This window comes from Setaria italica, chromosome VIII (genome assembly GCF_000263155.2).
Source record: "Setaria italica strain Yugu1 chromosome VIII, Setaria_italica_v2.0, whole genome shotgun sequence".
In the NCBI taxonomy this organism is placed as follows: Eukaryota; Viridiplantae; Streptophyta; class Magnoliopsida; order Poales; family Poaceae; genus Setaria; species Setaria italica.
In genome coordinates, this window is record NC_028457.1 from 22638235 (window position 1) to 22664533 (window position 26299).

Genomic DNA, 26299 nt, shown 5'->3' on the forward strand with positions numbered 1-26299 from the left:
TCACAAGGACATGGAATAGGAGGGGTCTCTTGCCGCAGGCGGAGTGGTTGCATGTGCCAATTGCATAACACATGCAATAAGTAAATTACAGATGAATTCGTAAGGTTTACGAAATTGAATTAACAAACTTTCAATAGGATTCATCAGCAAGTCTTTGGAAACTAAATGGGAATGCTGTGCATACAAATATGAATTTCAGATTCAGTTAAAATAGAGTTAGTACCACAATCTAAAGATCATTACAATTCTACACCTAAACAGTACCTCACTGCATCGTCATCAAATATAAACTGGCTGATACAGGGCAAACGATCTAGAATACATTAGCAAGTAGCAACTAACACTACAGTCCCGACACGCCGACGTCCATCTTCACATCGCTGTAGCATCGTCACTGAACCATTGCATCTGCAGCGCCGCCGCGGCGGTGAGCCTGTCCTTGGGGTGGTACTGCAACAGTCCGCGAAGGACGTCGAAGCCCGCCGGCGACAGCCGCTCCTCAGGCACCTTGTCCCGCAGCTTGCTCATCGCCGCCGCCGTGATGCCTAGCGGCATCAACGACACATCGTCGGGGATCCCTAGGAGGTAGATGATATTCACCAGCTGCTTGCACAAGTCGTCTTCTGGGAAGAGCGACTGCCCGGCGACGAGCTCGGCCATAACGCACCCCAGCGCCCAAACGTCGACGGGCTCTCCACAGCCCTTCTCGCAGAGGAGCACCTCCGGCGCCATGTATCCGGGCGTGCCTTCGAGCTCCGCGTCCAGCGGCGGCGGTGCGGCGACGGACCTGGCAAGGCCGAGATCGCAGATCTTGAGCCGGCCGTCGCGCTCTCCGACGAGCACGTTCCCGGGCTTGAGGTCGCGGTGCACGATGCCGTGGGCGTGCATCGTCCCCACGCCGGCCAGCAGCTGCGCCATGGCGCGTCGCGTCTCCGACTCGCTGAACGGGAGGTTGAGGCGGCAGCGCTCGCTGATGACGTCGTAGAGGCTCCGGCCAACGTATTCCATGACGAGGTGGAGGTCCTCCGGCCCCGATCCGCCGCGCCGCGGGCCACCTCCCGGAGCGCTACCACGGCGGGGTTGGCGGCGCACGCCGCGAGCAGCACGGCCTCCCGCAGCAGCGCCGCTGCCTCGCCGCCGCGGCCTTTCTCGTGGACGGACTTGATGGCGACCACCTCGCCGGTGCGGCGGTGGCGCGCCTTCGAGACGGCGCCGAACGCCCCCTCGCCGATCTTCCTCAGGCGCTTGTACGAATCTAGTCTGCCTAGTGCGGTGGCGCATGGTGCGTTCGCTGCTTTGGGCACGGCCGGGAGTGGGCGGAGTCCCCGAAAAGACGACGGCGCTGGCGTGAGGCGAGGAGCTTGCCCTCCGTGAGGGAGGGAAGGCGCTTCACGGCCGCCGCCATGGATGAGGTGGAACTCGCGGATGGCGCTGTTTGGTGCGGAGATGGATGGAAGTCGGCGGCGGCGCTGTATTGTGCGGAGGCAGTCGTCTGGTGGATCGCAGCGGCGGACGCGGGGGAGAGCAAGAGGAGTCGGAGGCGAGTCGGAGGGAGGGAGTGTGGGATCGCCTTTATCGCTTAACGCTTATATACATGTGGGCCCGGGTTTCAGAGTCGGAAGCGATTCGGTCGGATTATTTCCGACTCGGACCGGTCATACAAAAAGAATAGAAAGAATCGGATCGTTTCCGACTCGGACCGGTCATGGTCTGGTCCGCCGCGTCCTCACGCTGCGGAACACCGTGATGCTCTCGGCCTCCGCCCCCGCTGTCCGAGCCTCCCGCCGCCCGCACACTGTGCTATCCCCGCCGCCCGCACGCTGGCGTGTCATGCCTGAGCACTGCGAAGAAACCTGCTTACCCGGGCGTCTCCACTTGGGGCGCGTTTGGTTCGTTTCCATCGCTAGCCTAGCTCGCATCTGGTATGCAGGCTAAGCTGGCCAGGCTGATTGCATGCAGGTGATCATTGTTTGGTTACCAAGACGAAGGTAGACAGGCTGAGCAGAGCACATGTTTGGTTGCATGTATGAGCTAAGAACTGGCGAATAGAGAAGAGAAAGCAGTTGTTTGGTTGGCTGCATGTACCAGAGTTTGAATACCAGATTGTTGAAATTGGTGAGGTTACCACAAGTCAATTTTTAGGCTAGGTACTCATACAACTCGTTCATACCAATGGAGGTCATACCATAACTCAATATTACAACAAAGGATCATACAAGCTTGTACAATAAAACTAGGATAATAATGAACTGAACAATGATAATGATATCTATGGTTGGTGTGCTTGTTTTGTTCAGTTCTTTGTCGGCCTTGAACTGAGGAGGGGCTTGATCTACATGTTGGTTGTGATAGGCAGCCCAAGCTTGTTCTTCAGTGTTGTACCCTTTGAAACAGGCTCCCTTGAAGCCATTGACTTGTTGATGGCAATCCCTCCAGGTGGAGAAGACGCCAGTTTTGCAGCCATAGAACACAACATACCAAGTCATAATTGAAGTCCTAGATTAGTTACAATGCAGCAATACAATGTGAGTTGTAACAAAATTAATCAATGAACAATGCAAACAAATGAGTTGTGTGCTCAGATCATGCAGAAATAAATAAGGACATCATAACAGGCAATGGAGTTGTGCTCAGATCATGCACAACTGAAAAAGGAAAACATAACAGCCAATGGAGTTGTACTGAGATGAAGCACAAATGAAAAAGGATATCATGAAGGCAATGAGCTGTGCTCAGATCATGCACAACTGAAAAAGGATATCATAAAGGCAATGAGTTGTGCTCAGATCATACACAAATTGAGAAAAGGAAAACATAACAGCCAATGGAGTTGTACTGAGATGAAGCACAAATGAAAAAGGATATCATGAAGGCAATGAGCTGTGCTCAGATCATGCACAGAAGAATAAGGACATCATAATAGGCAATGAGTTGTGCTCAGTTCATACATAACTGAATAAGGACCTCATAAAGGCAATGAGTTGTGCTCAGATCATGCTCCAATGAATAAGGACATCATAATAGGCAATGAGTTGTGCTCAGATCATGCACAGAAGAATAAGGACATCATAATAGGCAATGAGTTGTGCTCAGTTCATACATAACTGAATAAGGACCTCATAAAGGCAATGAGTTGTGCTCAGATCATGCACAGAAGGTAATGGATGACAGACACATGAAATAAATGCCATATGAATAACTGCAACCATGACCAAGTGTCCATGACATCATAGGCAATGTAACTGACTGATCAAATACATCACAGACCAACTACAGTCTCTGCCTCTCTAAGACCACAACCTAACCATACTTACCAGCCACAACCTAAGGGTGCTGTGTCAAACCAAAAGAAATGGAGCAAAGTGTTTGAAGCTCCAGTCAGTGTATCCTGCACAAAAGAAGTCACTACGCAAAAGATAGATCAGTCAGGAAGCATGTAGAGGGATCTACATGTAGGAATTCTTGGCAAGCCATGTCCTTAGCCAAAGGACGCGGTGGTTCTCAGCCATGTTGACAAAGGCATCACCCTGGGCCTTGTTGTCAACCAGATGGGAGAAAACACAGATCAGAGCCTCCTCACTGAACCCTGGCATGTACATCACTGCACTGTACAGATCAGGGTTCAACACCTCAACCTTGGTCTCACGGATAGCAGAAGCAACATCCCTCACTGCCTCAGTCATACTGCTCATCACCAGATGGTCCTCCTCAGTGAGGACAGACCTCTTCCTCTTCTTGCTAGGACCAGAACCACTAATGACCTCTATTGTATCCTTGGGTGCTTCTCCAAAGACCTTAGCAACATCATCAATGCACTTGGCTGCCTTGTCCTCATCATATGGTTCAGTCTTGATTGAGATATCTATAAAGTCAGATGGGCTACCTAGAGCCTCATTAGAACCCATAGCATACTTGCCAGTGGCCAACCCATTGCCAAAAATGATCATCATCTCCTTGTAGTTCTCAATGTGTTTGTTCAGAAATTCAGCATCCTTAGGGTGTGCCTAATTGTAGTGTGTATGATTAGTTAGAAATGTTAGAAATAAAACTAAAGGATCAGGATAAGAACAAGGTAACGAAGATCTAGGCATCCCACACACCTTGATGTGTCCCTTATAGTGCTCCTCATCAAGGCTGATCATGCAATTCTCCTCAATCCAAAGGGCACCACTTAGTTCCCTAAGCTTGGACACCCTCATCCATCTCTGTCTCCACTTCCTCAAGTGGTTATACACTTGAGTACCAGACACTTCATTGCCACTAAACTCCTGCAGGTACTTGGCAACTTGGTTCAGGTGGACCTCCTTGAAGCCCTTGTCTGTTCTAACACCACTCTCAATCAGCTAGCACATACGGCGCAGGACAAAGGAAGACATGGCACTAGTCCAGCGCATAGCACCCCTAGGGCGCTGCTCTGCACCAGCCCCAGCAACCTGGACAACCTCATCAGCCACTGCCAGATCAATCACCCCAACCTCCTCAGCCATCCCTAATGAAATGCATGCTTAACATCATTGCACAAACCCATTGCCATATGATCAGGAAAAATAGAATGTAATTGATGGATGCTTAACATCATTGCACAAACTCATTGACATATGATCAGGAAAAATAGAATGTAACTGATGCATGTTCAACATCATTGCACATGTATTTAACCTCAGGGAAGGTAAAAGAAACAGTGGAACAAATAATCATTGCACATGTACTTAGCCTCAGGGAAGGTAAAAGAAATAGTGGAATAAATAATCATTGCACATGTACTTAGCCTCAGTGAAGGTAACAGAACAACAGCGGAATAAATAATCATTGCACATGTACTTAGCCTCAGTCAAGTTAAAAGAAATAGAGGATGAAATGATCATTGCACATGTCCATAGCCTCAGTCTAGTTGTTCATACAACATATTATTACATCATCATTGCACAAGTGCATTGGCTCAGCTAACAGAACAACAGTTGATCATTGCACACAAACAGCAAGCTCTACACATGAGAGGTGCCCCTATTGTTCCACATATCATTTGCAATTTCATTCCTTCTTGTACCCCAATCTAAATTGTCATCTGTCTGAGAACCATCAGCAGGTGCAGTACTACTACAATTAGGTTTCCATGTTGCTTCATCAGGAATAACCTCATCCTGACCATGGCCAATTATCCAATTATGAAGAATACAACATGCAAAAACTAATTTGACTTGTGTCTTGAATGGGTGGTAGGGCTTGTTGTCTAGAATACGGAATCGATTCTTTAAAGCCCCAAATGCCCTCTCAACTGTGACCCTTAGGCTTGAATGCCTCAAGTTGAACAACTCTTTCTTATTGGTAGGATAATTTCTTCCACCATATTCTTTCAAGTGGTATCTAGTGGCTCGGTAAGGGGGCATAAATCCAGGACGACATGCATAGCCAGCGTCCACTAGGTAGAATTTACCTAAACAATTAATTAGGTAGCCAAGAATCAGTTGTAGTGGTTATGTGAAATCCCAATTTGTGGTTTGTCTAAAAGTTTCTGTTACAAGTACCTGGAGGAACCCTTAACCCATCATCCCTCTCTAGAGCATCAGCTAGAATGAGTGCATCATGTGCAGATCCCTCCCATCCAGCTAGCACATAAGTGAACCTCAGATCAAAGTCAACTGCAGCAAGCACATTTTGAGTAGGATAGTGCTTCCTACCCCTGAATGCTGCAGATATCTTTGCTGGAACTCTAGCATGAACATGAGTACCATCTATTGCACCAATACAGTCCTACATTATAGCAAGACTTGTGATTAAAGTTTGGTCAGGACTGTAGTTAGGTACAGGTAAACCTTACATTCATTTAATTACCTTAAAATAAGGATACCACCTTGGGCTTGTTCTGATTTTAAGTGCTGTCTCAGTTGATGGTGGCCTTATCATCTCTCCCCTCAGCTCACCAATAGCATACAAGACCTCTCTAAAATACCTACTTACTGTTTCCATGGATCTCCTGAATGTTTGGTGGATTACTCTAAATCTCTGGTTGTGTCCCACAACATGGAGAAACATTGCTACTTGTTCCTCCACAGTACTGTTTATTGTGTCCCTTAGCAAGCTTCTATCCCTAAGCAGGTTACACAGGTTGAAAAAGGGAGCTCTACGCATACGCAACATGTTCACACATTCTATGTCATTACAATTAAAAATTTTGTTTAGGTTGGCTTGGCGTTCCTCATCCATAGCACTCATTGGGGCATATGTAATCCGAGTCTGTGAATTATAGGCCACCCTGAGCCTACTCATGAAGTATGCATAGATGACAGATACAAAAGCAGCAGCTTTTATCACAAGCATGCGTCTCTGGTCGACAGGGTTCATCTATTACACAATGCAAAGCATGTCTCAGCAAAACAACAAATCATTTTGAGCATTCAACAAGTGGGTCAGGAAAAAAAACTGCATCATCGCCTAATGCACAAGTGCTCACATATAGGTAAATCAGTGTAATAAGAATGCATCATTGGATAAGGACATGTGCTTAGTTTTCATTTTTATAACGTAATATCATCGGCCAAGAACATGTGCTCACTGTTGAAAGTAAATAAGCATTCATCATCGGCTAAGAACATGTGCTCACTGTTGAAAGAAAATAAGCATTCATCATCGGCTAAGAACATGTGGTCACTGTTGAAAGTAAATAAGCATTCATCATCGGCTAAGAACATGTGCTCAGTTTCCAGAGTAAGTAAGCAACCATCATCGGCTAATGACAAAGGCTCACTGGAAAAAATCGTTACCGCTAGAAACAGTCGGAGGGCTTTCAAGAGTTCAACGAGTAAGGCAAGATAAAGGCAGATCTGCACATGAGGGAGAGGGATTACTATCAAAACATGCAAGATCCAATCGGGAGAAACAACAACAGACCGAAACCCTAAAAGAAAAAACTTGCCTTTTTACCTCCAACGAAATCACCAGCATAGATCCGACCCTACAAATGTTCAAAATATTAGGACCCCAAAAAAACCGATGGAGAAAGGGAGCAACACCAGATCTGCGACGGATTACAGGTTACCTGCTCTCTTTGCCATGAAACCCCGACGAATCGAACCTCAAACCTGCGGAAAATGAAGAGAGGGAGAAGCGAAAGGTCAACCACCGATTGAATCGAGCCTCAAACACTGTGGATCTGGAGCACAAGTAAGAGAAGATGCATCACCTGCTACCACCACTCAGATCTGGACGAGCAGGAAGAGGAGGACACGAGGAAGCGGGAGAGCTCACAGCGGAGAGGCAGAGGGCGAGTGCGAGGGAGAGAATGGGGAGAGGGGCGGCGGCGGTGAAGATATAGCGCGGATGGAAGGCGCGAAAGGGGCGGCGGTAACCCTAGCTTCCCGCGCGCGCCCCCGCATCTCCCGCCTGCATCTGAGGAGCCATTTTTCTGGGCACCGAGGGCGCGCTCGCGTCCCGCACGAGCCAGGCCGCCAAGAAACGGAATCCATTTTCGTTTCCCGGCAGCCAGGCTCGGGGGGCTGTCTTGCATGCCGAGGGCCAGGCTCAGGTACGAATACAGGCATCCAATCACTTCGACGTTGTATCCCGAGGGCCAGGCCGAGCCATATACGGGGAAGCAAACGCGCCCTTGGTGACTCGTCTTTTGGCAATCTTGCTCTGCAGTCGGCACAACAATTCGTTGTTGCTGTGTGCAGGAGCTTTTGTTGAGTTATGTTTGAGTGAATGCATCTGGTTAGCTTTGTGAAGATGGGAGGATTAGTGTACTCGTCCAGCCCTACAAGGGGGAAGGGCAAGGCCCACGACAGTTTCAGATCGACTGCCTTCTCATTCCACTTTGCACATTGCTTGTCTGATGGCACCCACATCATGGTGACTTTGCATAGAAAGTGAACATAAAAGTGTGCGCGAGCGGTCGTGGATTAGGGTGAATACAAAACACCGGTAGTTCTAAACTATAATCTTATTTTATCGAACCCAACTAAGAAAACAGAAATATCATAATTATTGGAAATCTATCGTCACCGTCTCAGGTCTACTTGATTTTCTTCGAGCTTGGCCGGAGTACAACTTCTGCTAGGTCCAGCTCGAATATGCTGCTACACGGCCGAGCTAGCCCAGGTTGAGCCCTCAGCAAGCCCAAACCCAGACGAGAAGTGAGGAAGTACGTAATACGTGCGTCTCGGTTGCAAAACTTGAAAGCATTCGCTGCAAACTAGTGATTCCAAATTCCAATGACCACCTAAAATTTACAAGTAATATAAATATTACTCCATAGTGAAGGATACACCGGGAGACACTGCATTGGATAATTTTCGCGCTTATTTTGTTGGACTTGCTTTATTTTGTTTCCGTACCTGGTGCTCCATAGTTGCTTCACATTTGGTGAGAATTTTTTTTTATGATTCACCTCTAAAACCAAAATTGTACTGAGCAAATAATCTGTTAATACATGAAGCACCAGTGAAGTATCCTTGAGAGAGCATTGTAAGGGTAAAGGTCTGAAGGTAATCTGTTAATTACCTCTAAAACCAAAATTGTACTGAGCAAATAATCTGTTAATTACCTCCATAGTTGCATTTTTTTGAAAAACTCTTCATGATGGAACAAGGTAAATGCCTGAAGTTCACTTAAGTTCAAGAGCATTGTATTTATTTTATTGTGGCATGTTCTTTATTGCTAGTCTATCTTCCATGATAAAAAATAGCCGGTCACAACTTGAACTTTAAATGCTAAATACTTGAGAGAGTAATATTTCTTGTTATGTATAACTGAGTGCAGGGATGACATCAAAGGGCAATGCTAATTTCCTGATTAAGCAAGTATCCTGGACTTACTCAAGGACGAGTAAGGTTTAAGCATGGGGCGATTGTTGACGCTCGTTATTGACATACTTTGTGGTGTTTTCATACATATTCTTATACTAACCCGTCACTTGGCACTTGAAATAACCCTATTATTGCATGTCTTGTATTTTGGATCATATTGCAAAATGACAGGAAATACAAGGTAAATTGGATGATTTGCACAAAGCCCACCTAGAAGCGTAAGCCCAAAGGAATCGAGCTCAATTTTCAATGAATCTCGGGCTAAGGAGACTTAAGCATGAAGAAATTGATGTTTTGGAAAGTTATCCATGAGATCAATTCAACCCTAGAGATATTTGCGTAGCCCAAAATAGCCTGATCTTTCGGTGCAGATTCGAAGACCTAAATGACCTCTAATTAAGAAAGTTTGACTAACAAAGTTGTAGCCACCATCAAGGGCTTCGATTTGAACATATGGAAAGCATAATTTGGATTATGAATCTAGGAGATATGAACTCGAAATAGTGCAAGTTCCTATTTGGTGGAGAGGTCGGACCCTTTGAGGGTCGTCTTTTTTGGGTCTTCCAGACCTTGGGGTTGGGCTGCAGCACTGTGGGTGTCGGCTCCATATCTGGGATCGTGAGTTTGTCCTTATCCACCTTCTAGGCCTTAATGAGAATGGCGGTGGCCTTGGCTGAGTAGTCAAGGGCTTTAGTGAGCTGTACTGCCTCCGTGTCGCACCTGTACGAAGTCTTGACATCGCCGTAGACGGAGAGGACATCATTTGGAGCCAACATCTTGATGATGAGGTAGGTGTCGTGCAGGATCGCCATAAACCTCGTCAGCATGGGCCTACCAAAGATGGTGTGGTATGAAGTCTTGAAGTTGGCCATGTCAAAGGTGAGGTGCTCTGTGCGGTAGTTGTTGGGCATGCCAAAGGTGACCGACAAAACAACTTGGCCAATAGGATAGGAGCATTTGCCGGGCACGATGGCATAGAAGGGCTCTTCATAGGGTTGGAGCCGTGTGAAGTTAAAGTCCATGCGCTTAAGGTCTCGACGAAGATGATGTTGAGCCTGCTACCGCCGTCAATCAACATCTTGGGGAGTAGGGCCTGATCTATAGTCAGCAGACCACCAACGGGTAGGACCTGGGATTTAGGATGTGTACCCAATGATCTTCCCTGGAGAAGGTTATGGGCTACTCGGAACAATGCAGATACTGGACTGGCCATATGGAGACAAAGTGGACCTCTTGCTGGTGCAGCTTCTGCTTGCGGTTGCTGCAGAAAGCCTTGGGACCGCCCACGATGATGTTGACCTCACAGTTTGGCCGCTGGAACTCCCCGTTCTGGTCAGCGTCGGACCAGTGGGCGTCTGGGTTTGGCTGATCATGGCGCTCCTCCCTGTGCTGATCATCGTGTCGACGATTGTCGCGGTCATCGCAGCGGTGGTCGTCGTGGTCGTCACGGCGGCAGTCGCGGTCGTCGTGGTAGCGATCATCACGATGATGGTCGCCGCGATTATCGCGGTCGTCACGATGGCAGTTATCGTGCCTGCTATCTTCCCTACGGTAGTCGTTGCGGCGGGGTCACTTGTACTCCACCGGGTGCCAAGCTCTTTCTTAAGGACTGTGCAGTCCCAAAGATTATGATGTGCGTCCTTATGGAAGGGGCACAGAGCATTGAGGGTGCTGTCAAAGTCTTCCTGGAGGAAGGTGGTTGCCTAGCGGGGTCGCCTTCAGCACTGAGGACCTCGGGGGCCCTTTTCCGAAGGCAGGAATACTCTGGTCATGCTTGGTGCTCATCATGGGTTGGCTGGTCGTGGTCATCGTTCTGGTGATTCTTGCCGCCTTGGAATTGCACTTGCACCACTTGCTCAATGTCGGCCTAGGTGTTGACAACCTTCATCATCTGCCCGACCGTCTTGGGGGCAGCTTCATACAGTTTGTAGAACATATTGTGGTTCATGAGACCAGAGCATAAGTCCATGATGATGTCGTGGTCCTCGATGCCAACCAGCCTATTGCGGTTCTCGAACAAGCAGTTGGCATACTCTCGAAGAGATTCATTCTTCCGCTGGTGGACTTGGCCAAGGTTCTCCATTTTACCAGGTTGGTTGTAAGTAGCTGGTAGTTCTCAGTGAAAGCTCTAGCGAGCTGACCCTAGCTGTCGATGCTGTTCTGTGGGAGGTTTGCCAGCCACAGAAGCGGGATGATACCCATCTCCATCGGGAAGTAGGCATCCATCTGATCGTAGGTGCCATGGGCGGCTTTCACCGTGGTGCTGTACATCTTGAGCAAAATTGTGGGGTCGGAGCGACCATCGTATTTTTCGTTGATGGCTGGCTTAAAGGGGGCCAACCACTCAACAGCCCTGAGGTTGGGAGTGAAGGTGGAAAAACCATCGATCGCCATGTCAGCGTCATCCTCAAGGTTGTATACAACGGGTGGAGCCCTGGGGCATCTACCGTTGTCACGCCTAGGTGGTGCGTAGGCGTCTTTAGGGGCGCCGTACATGTGGTCATAGTCGGCGCAGCAACGCATCTCATCTTCTTAGCGCTAGCGGTCCTCTCGTTCCGCATCGTGGTTGAGTCTAGAAGCACCATAGTCACGATTGTACTCGGCATGGTGGCGGAGCTTGGCCTCTTCCCGCTTCTGGTGACAATTGTTGAGGTCGCGATGATCACGTAGGTCGCGCAGTTCTTTGCAAAGATCACGTTGGCGACCTTGTCTGCCATGGTCCTCACCATCGCCTCTCCTGTTGCGGTCCTTTCCGTCACCTCTCCTGTGTTGATGGTCGTCGTTGGCGGGTGGGTTGGCGTTTCGCTCCACCTCTTCTTCTCGGATGGGCTCCAGTTGACCTCCCGTGCGGTGGTTGCCTCAGTGTTGGCTAGATCTGCTCTGGGAGTGCTGGGTAGCAGTGGACCAGGAGTATGCGGACCGGCTATGGGCCCGCTCCTCGATCTGGGCGTTGGTGACGCGGAGACGCGTGCGGATCTGCTGCAGTTGCTCTGAGTCTGGAAGGTTTTCCAGGTTAGCGAAAATAGCTCCCAGGTTGGCTTGGGGTATGGTTAAGATGTTGTGGCCGGCCTGCTCGAGGTCAGCTTGTATATTGCGGTCGCGCGCAGAGCGCCTGCGCCTGCCCCGAGCACCATCCTGGTCAGCGTTGTCGCCATCGTCATGCTGTGGTCGGCGCTGATCGCTTGCTACCTCCATGTTAGCAGCAGGTTGTTGCTGAGCATTGGCTTGCTCCTATAGGTGCTGTACTATACAGTCTTGGTTCCTCACATTGCAACCTGCTTCCTGAGAAGAGGTTTCACCATCCCTAGGTGGCTCGTCGGTGGAGACCATGAAGGCTTTGCGATCTGGCATGGAGGAGTTGCTCTCATCATCGCTTCCATAGGGATTCAGAGTCAGGACGACGCGGGGGACCTGGACCTCACCTCAGTCCAGAAACTAGGTGGGTTCGGGTGGTCCTTCAAATTGGATCTGAAGAGACTGCGTGAGTTTTGAGGAAAACACGGCAACCGAGTTCCTCAGACCAAAGGGGGCGAGGTAAGGACCCTGTGCCAACCTTGTTGGGTGTAGCGCTGCCTTAGAGAGTTCGATGCACTCAGCGATTGTGTTGCTGATGCGATCTAACCCCACAATCAGATTGGAGGGCATGGGTGGGCGGGTTGCTGCAAGGATGTGCAGGACCCTCTCTGAGAGAGAGAGAGAGAGAGAGAGAGAGAGAGAGAGAGAGAGAGAGAGAGAGATAGAGAGAGATCGTCGACCTGCTGGGCAAGCGACATGATGATCCTCGGGTGGAGGTTTTGCCCGGTCGACGTAGATCCGACGGATGCTGAGTAGGCGGCGGATGTCAAGTTGGAGGAGGCGGTGGAGCTAAAGTCCACCGGCAAGCTCCCGAAGCGGAGCTGGATCGGGTTGGCGAGGTAGTCCTTCATGCTCTTGGGGAAGACGATGTCGAGCCGGGATGCCATCGAGCTCGTTGGGGAGGATCTCACAATCACCCGTACCTTGCATGCCAACTGTCAAATTTAGTAGCCTAGCAATCCACGAAGGGGTTACCCAAGTGATTGATTTGTAGGTAGAGAGGATCGCGAGACCAAGAACTCAAAGGTGATCACAAGAATACAAGGGACACGAGTATTTTAGACAGGTTCAGGCCTCTGGAGAGTAAAACCCTACGTCTTGCATGTTGGTGCTTGTATTGCTTTGCGCTGGTGCCTGGTTTACAGATTGGATTGGCATGCCCTCAGGAGGCACCCTTGGCCACCTTATATAGGCTGATGACCTAGGGTTACAAGTCGGTTTGAATCTAATCTACTAGGTTGTTACATGGAAGGTGATCTGAGTCGGATTACAATACGTAACCCGCAATATCTGGGCTGATTTGAATCTGGCCTCCTTGACTTGTACTCCAAGTATCTTCATGTACTTGGCCCGCACGCCTTGGTCAGGCGGGTCCACTTGTTAGGACCGGCCAGTGTCCTGGTCGGTGGGGACCCATGGGGTACCCATATCCCTCACATGATGATGGGGCACTCATGGAGAGATTCGAGGACCGCTTTATGTTCTTACATTTCTTTGCGGGGCAACAGAGGGACGGCCTCATCTGTGTTTGTATTATTATGGTATTACCCCACTCTCTTCCCTTCTCAAGTAAACTACTTCTTCATTCCCGCAACCACTAAAAAACCCCAATCTGGTAGCGCACCTCTTCCTCTCCCTATGGAGTCATCATCTCCAAGAGCGACGGTGTATGGCACATCCTCTGATCAAGAGGAGAAAGCTCCAGGGCTGACGGATCCGGAGCCGAGCGATTCATTGTCTCCTAGAGTGATGGTAGACACATTCTCTAATGATTCGGAGTATGTGGAACAAATGGAAATTGTCAATCAAGTGCCTCTCCAATGTCGCACCATCCGCAAGTCAGCCAAAGGTGGCCATGGTCAGGGGCGTGGAAGCACCGCCACTCATCAGGGCACCACCATCATCAAGCATGAGGCTCGAGGAGGCAGGAAGGGACCGCCATCATTCTCGTCAGTCGGCGTCCAAGGAGGTCCACAATCTTCCACGGGCGGTGGCAATGGAGGTCTGCCATCTTCCATGGGCAACGGCAATGGAGGTCCACCATCTTCCATAGGCGGCGGCAATGGAGGCATGAATTCTTCCACGGGCGACAGCAATGGAGGGACAACCTCATCCGCAGATAGTGGCCAAGGAGGTCCGCCATCTTCCACGGGCACCTCATCCTCGGGTAGCTGCATCAAGGTCCCGGACTCACCATCAACCAAGAAGCCTCGCCTCAAGTAGTAGCAACAACAACAGTAGTATAAGAAGAAGTAGTAGTGGTAGTAGTAGTAACAATTGTGATGCGGTTTTATCTTTGATCTTGATCCCATTGTGATGCGGTTTTCTCCTTTTGATCTAGGTCCAGTTACTGCAGTTTTCTTTTGCTAGTAAGATGGGTTTAATTAAGTAGAATTATTATTGTTAATCTTTCATCCGGCCTGTTCAAATACAAACCAATGGACTTTCATCCGGCTTACATCCGGTCAGTTCAAAAATAGAGCTACAGACTTTTCCCCTTCCTCAACTGTTGTTAGATCCACTGCTTACCAGCACAACATTTATAGGCCACAACATACATATGCATAGATCCAACACTGAGAGAACATTGTATATGCAATGAAATATATATAACCAGTATCACAAGTTCCTACATCAATACTTAAGGTCTTAGAGAGAACAAGTTCAAATCCATAGGAAAAGGGTACGGGGTACATCCATGCTACATATTTCATATTCCGTAGTTTCCTTAGATATGCAACATAGTTTAAGTCTCCAATCCTAAAGCCTACAACTTTATCAATATAAACTAGAGCATGAATTAGTGCACTCTCTATCGCTTCACATTGACGGTCGCATGCACTTCCATAAATCTCGAACAACGGAGAGGTAAACTCATATGCCTTGTAGAAAGTGAGATGAGCCTGGAGCTTGAAATCTCTGGTGCGTATCGAATTTCCATCGGTGTAACTATAATTCAACACATCTAAGGATTGAGCCAGAATCGCATGAAAGCTCTTTGCCACAATGGTTTGACCAAAGATATCCTAAAAGAAACATGATGAAAGTTAAAAAATGTAACATAACTCATAAAAGAATGATTAGATATGTTCCATACCATGTCATGTAAATTCAGCTAGCAAAGCCTCTCAGTAGTCATAGTCACATTGCTTTCTCCCTCCTCAAGCATCTTTATTCGAAAATATGAGAAGTCTGGAACAAAGTACCCATGATCCTTAAGCTGTTATAGACAGGCCTCCATGGTGGAATTTGCAAAAATGATCCTAATTGGTTCTTCTTTACCCCATGTGGCAATTGATTCCATCAGGATGGCCTATCTTGGTTGCATCAAGTTAGCGTGTCCTCCTCAAATATTTACTTGAAAAGAGATCTTTACTCTCATGAAATTCCTTGCACCAACAACCTTGGATTGCACTAAAGGAGAAGTACCACCTAGAACTTCAACAACATCTTTGAGCCATCTAATAGGTTTGATATGCTACATTGTATGTAAGTATATTTAGGAATTATTCATGTGTAGCACCAAACAAAAACAATTACAAGAGGGAAAGAATATTACTATGTTGGGCATCAATCCTTGCCTTCGATTGCTAGTAGGCAAGTCAATGATGTGATTAGGGAAGTAAATTCCTGGAGGACGAGCCAACGGTGGCTCCTCGAGAATATAGCGTCCGCAGCCACCTCCATGGCCACCACCATCATGGCCAAAAGAACGACCACTGACTATAGTTAGCGACGCAGAGGCTCGGCGGTGGAGGTGCGGTCGGTGGTGCAGTAGAGGCGGGAGAGGAGGGGCCCGACGCTGGAGCCCATGAGGGAAGAGGCACGGTCGGCACAGCAGAGGCTCGGAGGCAGGAGCCCGGAGGGAGGGGAGGGGGCGCGGCACTGGATCCGGTCTGTTCAAATGCCTAACAACGGACTTTCCCCCTTGTCCAACTTTACACAACTGTTGTGAGACTACGAAGGCCTATTTCTACGACATTCATCTGGTTAGTTCAAAAACGTAGCAATGGACTTTCCCCCTTCCTCAGTAAAGATATCTTGGGCCATGTCAATGTACCAATCACAAATGCAACAATGTGTGTTACAACATAGATAAACATGACTATTTTTATTACCAGCACCGCATTCATAGGCCACACCATACATAGGCATAGATCCACTAATGGTACAAGCACAACGACACACTCTAAAGTAATGAAGGATACATAGACATATATCCACTATCAGTACAATGACACACTCTAACGAATGAGTAGCACAACAAACATAGGCATACAAGTGGTGCATCGACATACTACTACGATCATGACAACCCCACGACAGCACGAAATTCAGTAAAATGGCCATCCTGGCGCAGATACTCTTCTAGAGCATGATGCTTTGCCCTAGAATCTCACAGCCACACAAGTGAAATGGCAATGGTATGCGCATGGAACAAGAGGTCATGAATGGTCGATTGCCTGTGACCAATGTGGGAAAAGGGGCAAACCCACATACTATGGAGATGAACACGGTTGAGCCCGGACTGTTGAAGAAAAGCCAACAAATACCATTTCAGCTCATGCGATTCATCTGATTTAATGAGGTCTAGCCACAGAGGTGGCATTTCAACAGGTAGCAGCAGAGGTGGTGGCTTGGGCCGCGGGTGAAAAGGTGGTGCCATGAGGTCCAGCTGATCCTGAGGTACCATTGCCAGCGGCTGAGTCGGAGGTGCCATGCGACAGGGTTCTGCTGAGGTGCCGTTACCAGCGGCTGAAGTGGAGGTGCCATCATGCCGAGAGAGTGCTGCTGAGGTGCCATCAAAGCCGATTGCTGCTGAGGTGCCATGGGGGCAGGCTGCTCCCACTTCTCCAACTCCTCCAATTTCCATGCTCCGTCTCTTCCATGCCCAGCCATTCTCCACTACATACACAAAATAGAAGAACAAAGGTACCATACGCTTACAATACTGACCATATCAATACCATACATATAGTAAACGAGATAGATAAGAAAATGACATTGCGAACCTTCAATATAACAATGCAAGATGGTGAACCGATGAATCAAGGCGTTGTCTTGCAAGACCGTTGTGCACCCGCCTATTTATTGAGCACTACGGCGGGCACGCGAGGTCGGTGTGGCAGGCTAAAGTTGCAATGAAAAATGTGAGATGCTCAGAATATATTCAGGCTTAAGCCTGCCACGAATCTGGGTAGGAATCTTTAGTTTTGCACATTGGTTACATGTGTGCATGACGGGTGTCACGGGATAAGCCCGACGTGTGGATGTGTGCATTTTGCTGGACTGTCCGGCATATAACATAGACATTCCTACGAAACAACTCATGCGAGATTATGAGCGATATGTTCCCTTTTGAAGGTGAGTTTAATGTAAGGAAGATGTTACCAACATTCCTTTGTGACAGTTATAAGCATCAACTGCAGCTGGAGAAAGAGAATAATGGTTGGCATGTTGCACAAATCGATAAGGTCGGATAGTCCTTACATTGTCAGATGCATGGTGCACGATGGCATGACTAGTTCCACTCATGTGTGGGAATGGATTCGCTCTAGATGATTCTCGCATGCCAGTGGATCCTGAAAAACGTGAACTGGCCGATGCGACAAGGCCTAGGCGGAATATGGCAAACCAAATGCCACCAACGGGCGAGAATCAAGACTGGTAACGGGCATTCATGAATGGCCGTTTCGGAACAACGTGCATTTGCAGTTTTGGGGATCAAGACTGTTCGCACTGTAGGGACATGTTGATTCAAGACTGGTAACGGATGTTCACGAATGGCCGTCTCAAAATGACACACTCCCACCTATAAGAGGCAGTGTATCCACGAGTCGATCATTGTCATTTGCAGCAGTTATGGCATTACACACTACCATGTTCCCTACATCGCAAGTCGACTTCAAAGTCTCAAGCACGAAAGCAAAAGTAGAAGGAACTATTGGGCAGTACAAGGAATCCAATACATTCATGAACGGTGGCCGTCAATGCAGGATACGTTGCTACCCTACGGGTATTTATGATCCGTGGTACCCACCGGCAAGACTAGAAGGAATTTCCGTCATCCTCGTTCTAATGAACAACGCGCAAAAGGTAGGTGTCTCATTGCTATGAATACACATGCTCACATATACGCTCGCATGGTCAACCCTGTGAATGCTTGCACGTAGGTACGAGTCTTGTTCAGTGCGGTTGCTGGAGACGCAACCGATTATGATGATACGTTTCGAGTTCAAGATTTAAAGGAACTTGAATTCAGGAATGAGAACCTACAACAAGGCTTTCACGCTTTAATTGAATAGACTAAATTTTAAACCTATGTTATGGTCTAACAGCATAGACTAAATTTGAATAGATAAAGTCTAGGCCATTGACCCTTAAATACAAATCTAATTTTAAGTTGATGCAAATTTACAGATTCTGAATATTAGTATACCAAGGTAAATAAAAGACTGTTATGTGGGTGCAAGGATCAGATTAATGTTATACTACTAATTACGGGACAGATTATATGAATTAATGAACATTAATTTATGGGGATAGATCATCTGAATTCATGAACATTAATCTGGTCCTTGCACCACCGGAATAAATATGTGTGTGATGATCTCTCCCTTAACCTCACTAGAGCCCTGATGCTCGCAAGTGTAGAATTGCAGTTTTGGGGTTTGGCCGGGGCCAGACGTATTTGCAAATTACCTCCTCACCCTTGTGCTAGAGTAGGTTGATGTTAGTCGCGGTCGTTTCCTTTTTTTTTTTTCCACAGGAGTGTGTGTTCCTTGTAAACCTTTGAGAGTGGGTGTGTGTTGTAAGGGACCTTCCCCTTTTATTGGCAAGGTTACTTTCATCCACATTATTATTCAAACTTATATTAGTTTAAAATAAATGAAAAGTACATCTAAAATCCATCAGTAGGCTACTAAATTACTTTTTGTGGTCGATCATTTATCTTTAATTGCATTGTGCTACTCCCTTTTCCTACTAGTAATTCATATTTAGAAATGATAGGTAGTAAAGATGTGTGCAACAAAAATGATGATATATATATAATTAATTAAAGCTTCTACTCAAAATGAGAATGGCATTTATTTGGAAAAATGTTTAAATAATAAAATAATATATTGGATATATAGATAAAGTATGTATAACATGAAAATATATACAACATCATTTACAACATGATTCATTCATCATTAAAAAAATTCTGACAACAAATGGAACTTTCTAACAATGAAAGATCGATCAATGTACATATTTTGCACAAAATCGTTTCTGGCATGTACATGTGGATAACTGCAGTATCACCACCTTCAAATAATGTCTACTGAGATCAATGCAAGTTTCAAAATTCAAATCTACCATCCCAACATCTCTTCATTGTTATAGCACTGCTCAAACCTTGAAGTATGTGGAAAATGGAGATGTACTTTTTCCATTTAAATGTCACATTTCTATTGTTGCATCCATAAACCCTTAGATTCGAAACAATCCACAGCATTTAAATCCCTGCAATGGAAAATATTTTTCGAGAATAGTATCATGAGGCTCAAAAAGTAGAGTTGGGCACGACTTCATAACTGTTCAATAATGTAAAGGGGTGCTAAAATGAATGAGAAACCAAATGCAATTCCACCTTGGGTGCATGGTCATAAAGATCATGATGAGTGGCTCGATTTGGAGTAGGACGTTGCAGTTGCTCAACGCTAGGCGTTGGAGGAGCACTCCTTTCCTCCCTTAGCTGGTCGAAGACAAGCGTATACTGCTGAGCTCCTGCACTACTGTTGCTCTCATTCCACTGGCCCCACGTTGGCACTGAGCCAGAGCCACCTTGTCCAGCCTATGCATATTACACAAATTAGGCTTCAATTAACATTGTAGAGGATTTCATATGACCATATGTTTTATTCTGCCTGCAATAAGTTCTACCTTTCTTTTTCATTCATACAGACAGATATAGTGAAGCATAAGAGAAATAGCAGAGTGACCTTTAATGCCTCCATAATTTAAATTTTCAACTAATTAACTAGTAGAGAATTAGCTTTCCATGCACCCCCTTTTGTCCCGGTTTAAAGTTGGCCCGGGACAAAAGGTTCACCAACCGGGACTAAAACTCGGTCACTGGTGGGGGACTCACCAACCGGGACCTTTTATCCCGGTTGCAAAGGCTAGTGGGAAAAAAAGACTCTGAGAGGCCTTTTATCCCGGTTGGTGTTTCAAACCGGGATAAAAGGGTCCCCAACGAGGTGACTGGAAGGTGACTGGAAGAGGATTAAATCCTCGAACCCTTTTATCCCGGTTTGTAATACCAACCGGGATAAAAGGGGCCCCTTTTATCCCGGTTGGTGTTTCCAACCGGGATAAAAGGGTCCCCCACGAGTTAATACAAAAGGGTAGCATCCCCTACATACTCAGATGTGGTGTGTAGGTGGGATGGCAAGGAAGCTACGCGCGAGGCTGGAGGTCGTGGGTTCGAATCCCACGAACCGCGCACGCGCATATTTCGCGTGAAAAATCGCGTGACTTGTGGCTTGCGCAACCGGGATAAAAGGGGGTCTTTTGTCTCGGTTAGTTTATCCCGGATGCATTTTCGGGAGATTTGCACCCTACCAACCAGGACTAAAACCCAATTCTCTACTAGTGTACTACTACGAATCTTTTCGGTTCGTCACCCACATCCGTGCTGGAACTATGGAAATTCGTGGCAGGGATATTGAGGTGACAACTTGCAAGTATTCCTGCCAACTATGCATGGTCTCCCTGACAGTTTGTAACACCAACAAATTCAGGCTACCCTACTACAGGCTAGTGTCAGGCGTTCCCACATGATGACACAATTTTTCCACTTGCCCACGCGCAAAGCCCCTTACCGTCCCACCTAGCAATGGTGCAGTTTGTTTTTATTGGCCCTTTTTGCCAAAATATCTGTTACTTATTGGGCACCTAAACTACTTCAAAGAAAAAAAAACTTTAACTGCAAAGTTGTAGATCTTACTGAATTTCATGTAAAGTTTATGTATATCCGAATCAGTAAGAACAAATTATAAACTTTCCAAATGAATTGTAACTCAAAATACAAACGCAAGAGACTATCCGTGCGATTTCATAGCTGGAACCGGCATGGATAGTCACAAAGGTATGTGTGCCCCTTTATAACACTCGGATGCTTATCATTTTCAGTTTGTAATATGAAATGACATTAATGCGGGGCTATCCTATTTTTCTGGTAGGATGTGAAACGGCAAAGTCGAGTGTTCCTTAGCAATGTAGCTCAGGATGAGAGAGGTCCCCTGTGTTCGTCCTAAAGAATGTGAGGAATTGAACTCAAGCTGTCTTGGCTCTTCCTGAAATCATGTAAAAATCAATCTTAAATGGGACTTGAGCACACTCACTTTGGCTTGGTTTCGTGAGCGGTTGGCGCGGTCCTGAGGTTTCACTGGCTTGGCATCAGCTGTTCGTGGAGGGGTTCTATGGCCAGCTGGGGCAGAGACCATGTGAGCTGGAGATGCCCCAGGGGGAGGTGTGATGCCACTGTTGTTCCTTCTCTTCCTTGCATTCTCAAAATACATGGTGTAAGGGGAACCACCGTCACTGGCCTTCCACTCGCCAAATTTTGGGATGCTCCCAGCAGTTCCCTGTAGAGTACGTTTGTTGAATAGTTATAAGAATCATTCTGGAGAGCAGAGTACACACACATAAAAAAACTATTAGTATGCCACCGCATTACGAAGAAAATGATAAAAAGTAAAAACAGGAACAAAATGTGATCACTGTGTCTCCACGGCCTGCTAACATGAGTTGCCATAGTTTTCTATGAAACAGGAGGGGTAGGCCCCCTACTGGTTATATGTTAAAAAAGAATCAAAAGTTTGTACAACAGAGACGAAAACAAAAGAAAGAAAGAAGGAAAAATTACAAAAGAGACTGAAACCATGAGTCTATCGCCGGAAGAACATACGAAACACACTGGAATCAGGATAAAGGAACGGCATAGATATATTTCATCTGAAAAGCATTAACAGGCACCACACCTCGTGCATGCTGCTTTGACCATCTACTGCAAATTATAATAACATATATATGATGAGTTATGTTAGAAATAAGTAACTCATATTGAAGAAAAAAAAGTAGAGCGACCATTTTCTCGTGGAACTAGACCAGTTAAAACCCATGTTTAATAAAGTCACCACAGCCTCCTCATTATCATGGAGCATGTTGCCTACCATTAAAAAGTAATTAGTCGTAAATGTCAACACTTGGGCTTAGTTGAAGATTCAATGCTAGGTTGACAGATTTTACCATGAGACACTTAAATAATTGGGCTACACTCAGTTTGTGAAAAGTAAAATAATCGTGATCATCACTAGGATGATGTGTAACGACTAGGACTAAATTATTTTGACAATCATGTATTTTGACAATCATGTTCCAAAGGCATCTTAGTAACAAATATTGTCAAGGACAGCAACCATTACTAGAATCCATGAAAAGGAGATTTGCACAAGGAGCGGAGAGTGTATACACCAAAACTTTGAAAACGTTTGCTACCAGCATGTGCAAAGTGAAACATCTAAACTTTCAAGAAGGTTGTCGAACATCAGAAGAACGAAGGTAATTTTCCATCCCTGGAAAAAGGCTCTTGCCTTCTTTTTCACCCTGGTGGTTAGCAGAACACATATTGGCACATGGCAAAGTATGGGGTTTCAGCAGAGATCAATTAGATGGTAGTAGGTGGCAAGAACTACACAGGCCAAAAGGGGGTTCTTTCATTTCTGTTTCTTCTACCGTCACTAACGTCCAGATATTATGTGAAGTATTTCGATCAACGCCAATAAACATCGATAACAGCACATAGGAAAACAAAATTGAACTATTCTCCTTTCGTAGTATCAAACATATTAAACTTGCATACTGCACAACCACATAATATTTGTAGGCAACCTTTTAGCAACACACAGTAAGGTAATTGAACTCATGGAAAAGCAAAGCTGAAGAAAAGATAAGGTTATTAGCAAACATACCGCCATGATCCTGCTATTAATTCTTTAACCGGCGAATCCCGAGGAAGTATGGAGGACTCAGGCCTTCTAAGCAGAGTTAGAAGAGGATGAAGAAGAGATAATGAAGTAGAGAGGACCAAGGGAGCATGAAGAACTTGTATAGGGGAGGGAAGACTAGGAAAACGTTGAACTGGTTTCTGAAGACTAGTTCATGCCTGCCTCGTGCTCTCATGCTTCTCAATGCCAGCTCGGCATGTGGTTTGTTAATTCATGGTCTACTCTCTTCTAACTCCCCGTTAGTTGAATGCTGAGTTTTTCAATTTCATTTCCCTTTGTACGTAATGCTCTAAATTATTGCAAATTTATCTGTGCTAATTTTAAGATGGTGGGAGATGGACATACAGAATATGATACTATAAAGGAAAAAGGGTGAAAAGTCAACTGATTGGGCTTGATCAGTGTTGAGCCGTTGACAATCTCAAAGCCTCTTCCTACGATTCCAGTTTTCTATGCAACAACTTGTCCTGATTGGCGACATGCACATTGTATCAAAAAAATAGGATGGCGATGACCGTAGTTGATGTGAAACCACACCGTTCTTGCGCGGTTGAGAAGAATGTCTGCTCGAGTTCACTACGGAAACAATAAAGTTGCCGAGTGTTTTATATTTGCCGAGTGCTTTATCTCGGGCACTCGGCAAAGGAGGTGTTTGTCGAGTGTCAAACGAAAACACTCGGCAAACTTTATACACTCGGCATAAATCCTCTTTACCAAGTGTCAAAATATAAACACTCGGCAAACTCGCAACCGACACTCGACAAAAAACTGACACTCGGCAAATCTTAACCACGTGACCGGCACGTGCGGCGTCCGTTAGGGGGGCGTGCCGAACGTTAGTCCTTTGCCGAGTGTCCGATGTAGACACTCGGCAAAGTTACAAGTTTGCCGATTGCCGCGGTCGACACTCGGCAAAGACTTGTGTTTGCCGAGTGGTTTTCCGCGGCACTCGGCAAACATGAATGGTTGCCGAGTGTTTTTTGCGACACTCGGCAAAATCAAAATAATTTTTCCCACCTCCACCCTCCACATTTTTTTACTCCCCACGTATGACATTTGGCACTACATGTTAAAAGATGGTCTGTTTCTTAACCTGTTTGCTATATTTAATGAATTAATTTCATTTAGAGTAATTTGTTGATTTAAGTCAAATTTGAACTGCAAGTGATTGGAATAATGGAATAATACGAGTGGAAAAAATCATATTCATGTTAATGAGTCCGAATTGAGGTCTCATCCGGGAAATGAAAAGAAATTTCGAACATTTTGTTAAGAAAGACGACAACGAACGTGTGGCCGAATGATTTTTTAATTCTCAAAAATACAAACGAAGTCTGAAAATCACGAGATTTGCCAAGATGCCATGATTTCATATGTGGAGGCTGTGGTAAAAAATTGAGAAGGTTTCGCACAAATTTTGACATATGATGCTTAGAAATTGAAGCATCTCCGGAGAGGATTCATAGAAGTTGGAAGGATCCGGTAAGATTTTGAGTCGAATTGATACTTGAGCGGAGATAGGATTCATAGAAGTTGGAAGGATCCGGTAAGATTTTGAGTTGAATTGATACTTGAATTTGGGATTGAGTTCAAAATTTTTTGTATAGGCCATAGAAAACATAGATTGGTTCATGTCAAATTTTGGGAATTTTTTGGATCCGTTTGATAATTTTTATTTATTAATTGCAATTATATAAATTTAATAGATATAAATTCAATTTGAGCTATAACTCTATGAAATAATGGAATAATATTAGTAGAAAAATGAAATAGGCATTGTTTAGTGATTTTGACTAGGTTTTTGCAAAGTTTACGGACAAAAAATTACTAAAGCAGGATAGTGAAGGTTTACACATGAAATATAAGCGTACTTTGCCGAGTGTCCTGTCGAAACACTTGGCAACGTAAGCTATTTGCCGAGTGTCGCATTGAGGCACTCAGCAACGTAAGCTATTTGCTGAGTGTCACATCGAAACACTCGACAAACGTTCCGCGGGCCCACCACCTAGCAGCGACACCGTTTGAAAATCTGAAAAAAAATTAAAACAGGTCCTTTGTCAAGTGCCCGCGATCCGGCACTCGGCAAAGCATGGAAGTTAAGCACCCGGGTTGGCCGCCCCCGCGCACACATGCACACACCACACGCCACACACACGCCTCCCGCCCAACCCCGGCCCCCCGCGCCCCCCGGCCGCCGCCTCCGGACCCCGGCTGTAATAGCTGCTAATTTAGTCATTTAAATGACTTTGGAAAATTTAAAAGCGAATTGAGAAGAAAAGGAAAAGAAATTGGTCGAAAATCAAATTCGGGTCAAATTTGACCGAAATTTGAATTTTCAAATTTGAAATTCAGAAAAATTCGGCAAAAATGTGGAATGCAAGTGTGAGAGTAATTAGAACTTAGAGATCAAGAATTCGGAACAAAATGGTGCAAATTATCTCAAAGGAATCAGAGAAAAGAAAAAGGAAAATGGTGTTTACTGTTCACCGTCCGAAAATAGGAGTTCAGAAAAACAGCAGCAGAGTCTGTTTTCAAAATTGAATTCTGCAGAATTTTTCAAATAAGTGCACTAGGACAACTACACTATATTGAAGTATGAACCTTGGACTACAATATTTGAGTGTTGTTGGCCAGAAACAGTGAAGGGAAGGAATTCAAATTCAAGCTCAAAGTTGGCATCTTACCACTGCAAAGGACATCACTGAAATGGTTTAAGTCTGAAAACAGCAGCATAATGTCAACTTTAGACTTGAATTCAGAGCAATATAAATCAAACGGTGTACTTGTTCATGAGCAAAATGGAACATTGGGATATTGTAGAACACATTTGGGAAGAAGTTGGACTGGAAGAAGAAGAATTGGACCACTAAATCGAAGCACCAAGTAAGATCGACACCACTGTCAAACTGACGAACTGAAACTCAAAATTCAGTAGAGATTCAGTTGGAGCTGGTAAAAGAATTCAAATTGCACTGTGTTGGATGTTTATCTCGGGGTAGAACCATAATAAAAGTTGGAGGACTCAAGATTATCTGCAACTTCGGTTAAGACACCTGTGCACCGTCGGATTGGAAATCCACCGTGGGGAAGCTCTGAATTTTGGGCGCCAGAAATCAGAAAAGGGGAGAGCAGCAGAGCCGAGCTCGACGTGTCGCCGCCGCCGCTCTCGGTCGCTCGCCAGTGCGACGGCTAGGCCACCTCCTCACCACGCAAGCCTATGGGTAGACCACGGTGGCAGCCATGCGCACGGTAAACCGTTCATATATTTACCGCTCCCGCGCCGCCGTTTTCACCGCCATCCTTTTACCGCCGCTAGCACCTCCTCTGTCAAGCACCGCCGCCGAGCAAAATTCCACCACCACGTCT

At 46.0% G+C, this 26299-nt stretch overlaps 5 protein-coding genes and 1 pseudogene across 5 annotated transcripts; 1 reads left to right on the forward strand and 5 right to left on the reverse strand.

Annotated features, from left to right (window-relative positions):
• Window positions 1-372: 372 nt before the first annotated feature.
• On the reverse strand, window positions 373-1008 carry LOC101763221 (putative cyclin-dependent kinase F-2). Its single transcript, XM_014805636.1, has one exon. It carries the CDS (start codon window positions 1006-1008, stop codon window positions 373-375), a length of 636 nt encoding a protein of 211 aa, XP_014661122.1.
• A 2438-nt stretch (window positions 1009-3446) lies between these two features.
• On the reverse strand, window positions 3447-4487 carry LOC101763629 (annotated as a pseudogene).
• Window positions 4488-4985: 498 nt separating this feature from the next.
• On the reverse strand, window positions 4986-5904 carry LOC101764028 (protein ALP1-like). The gene is made up of 3 exons (XM_004980426.1): window positions 5833-5904; window positions 5526-5751; window positions 4986-5434 (listed from the first exon to the last, which is right to left on the reverse strand). The coding sequence occupies exons 1-3, from the start codon at window positions 5902-5904 to the stop codon at window positions 4986-4988; spliced, it is 747 nt and encodes a 248-aa protein (XP_004980483.1).
• A 3538-nt stretch (window positions 5905-9442) lies between these two features.
• On the reverse strand, window positions 9443-9823 carry LOC105914957. The gene has a single exon (XM_012848192.1). It carries the CDS (start codon window positions 9821-9823, stop codon window positions 9443-9445), a length of 381 nt encoding a protein of 126 aa, XP_012703646.1.
• Window positions 9824-13514: 3691 nt separating this feature from the next.
• Window positions 13515-14099, forward strand: LOC101764438 (protein rtoA-like). The gene has a single exon (XM_004980427.1). The coding sequence runs from the start codon at window positions 13515-13517 to the stop codon at window positions 14097-14099; it is 585 nt and encodes a 194-aa protein (XP_004980484.1).
• A 4923-nt stretch (window positions 14100-19022) lies between these two features.
• LOC101774022 lies at window positions 19023-23093 on the reverse strand. The gene is made up of 4 exons (XM_004979210.2): window positions 22898-23093; window positions 21269-21511; window positions 19513-19716; window positions 19023-19385 (listed from the first exon to the last, which is right to left on the reverse strand). The coding sequence occupies exons 1-4, from the start codon at window positions 22901-22903 to the stop codon at window positions 19353-19355; spliced, it is 486 nt and encodes a 161-aa protein (XP_004979267.1). The 5' UTR covers window positions 22904-23093; the 3' UTR covers window positions 19023-19352.
• Window positions 23094-26299: the final 3206 nt, after the last annotated feature.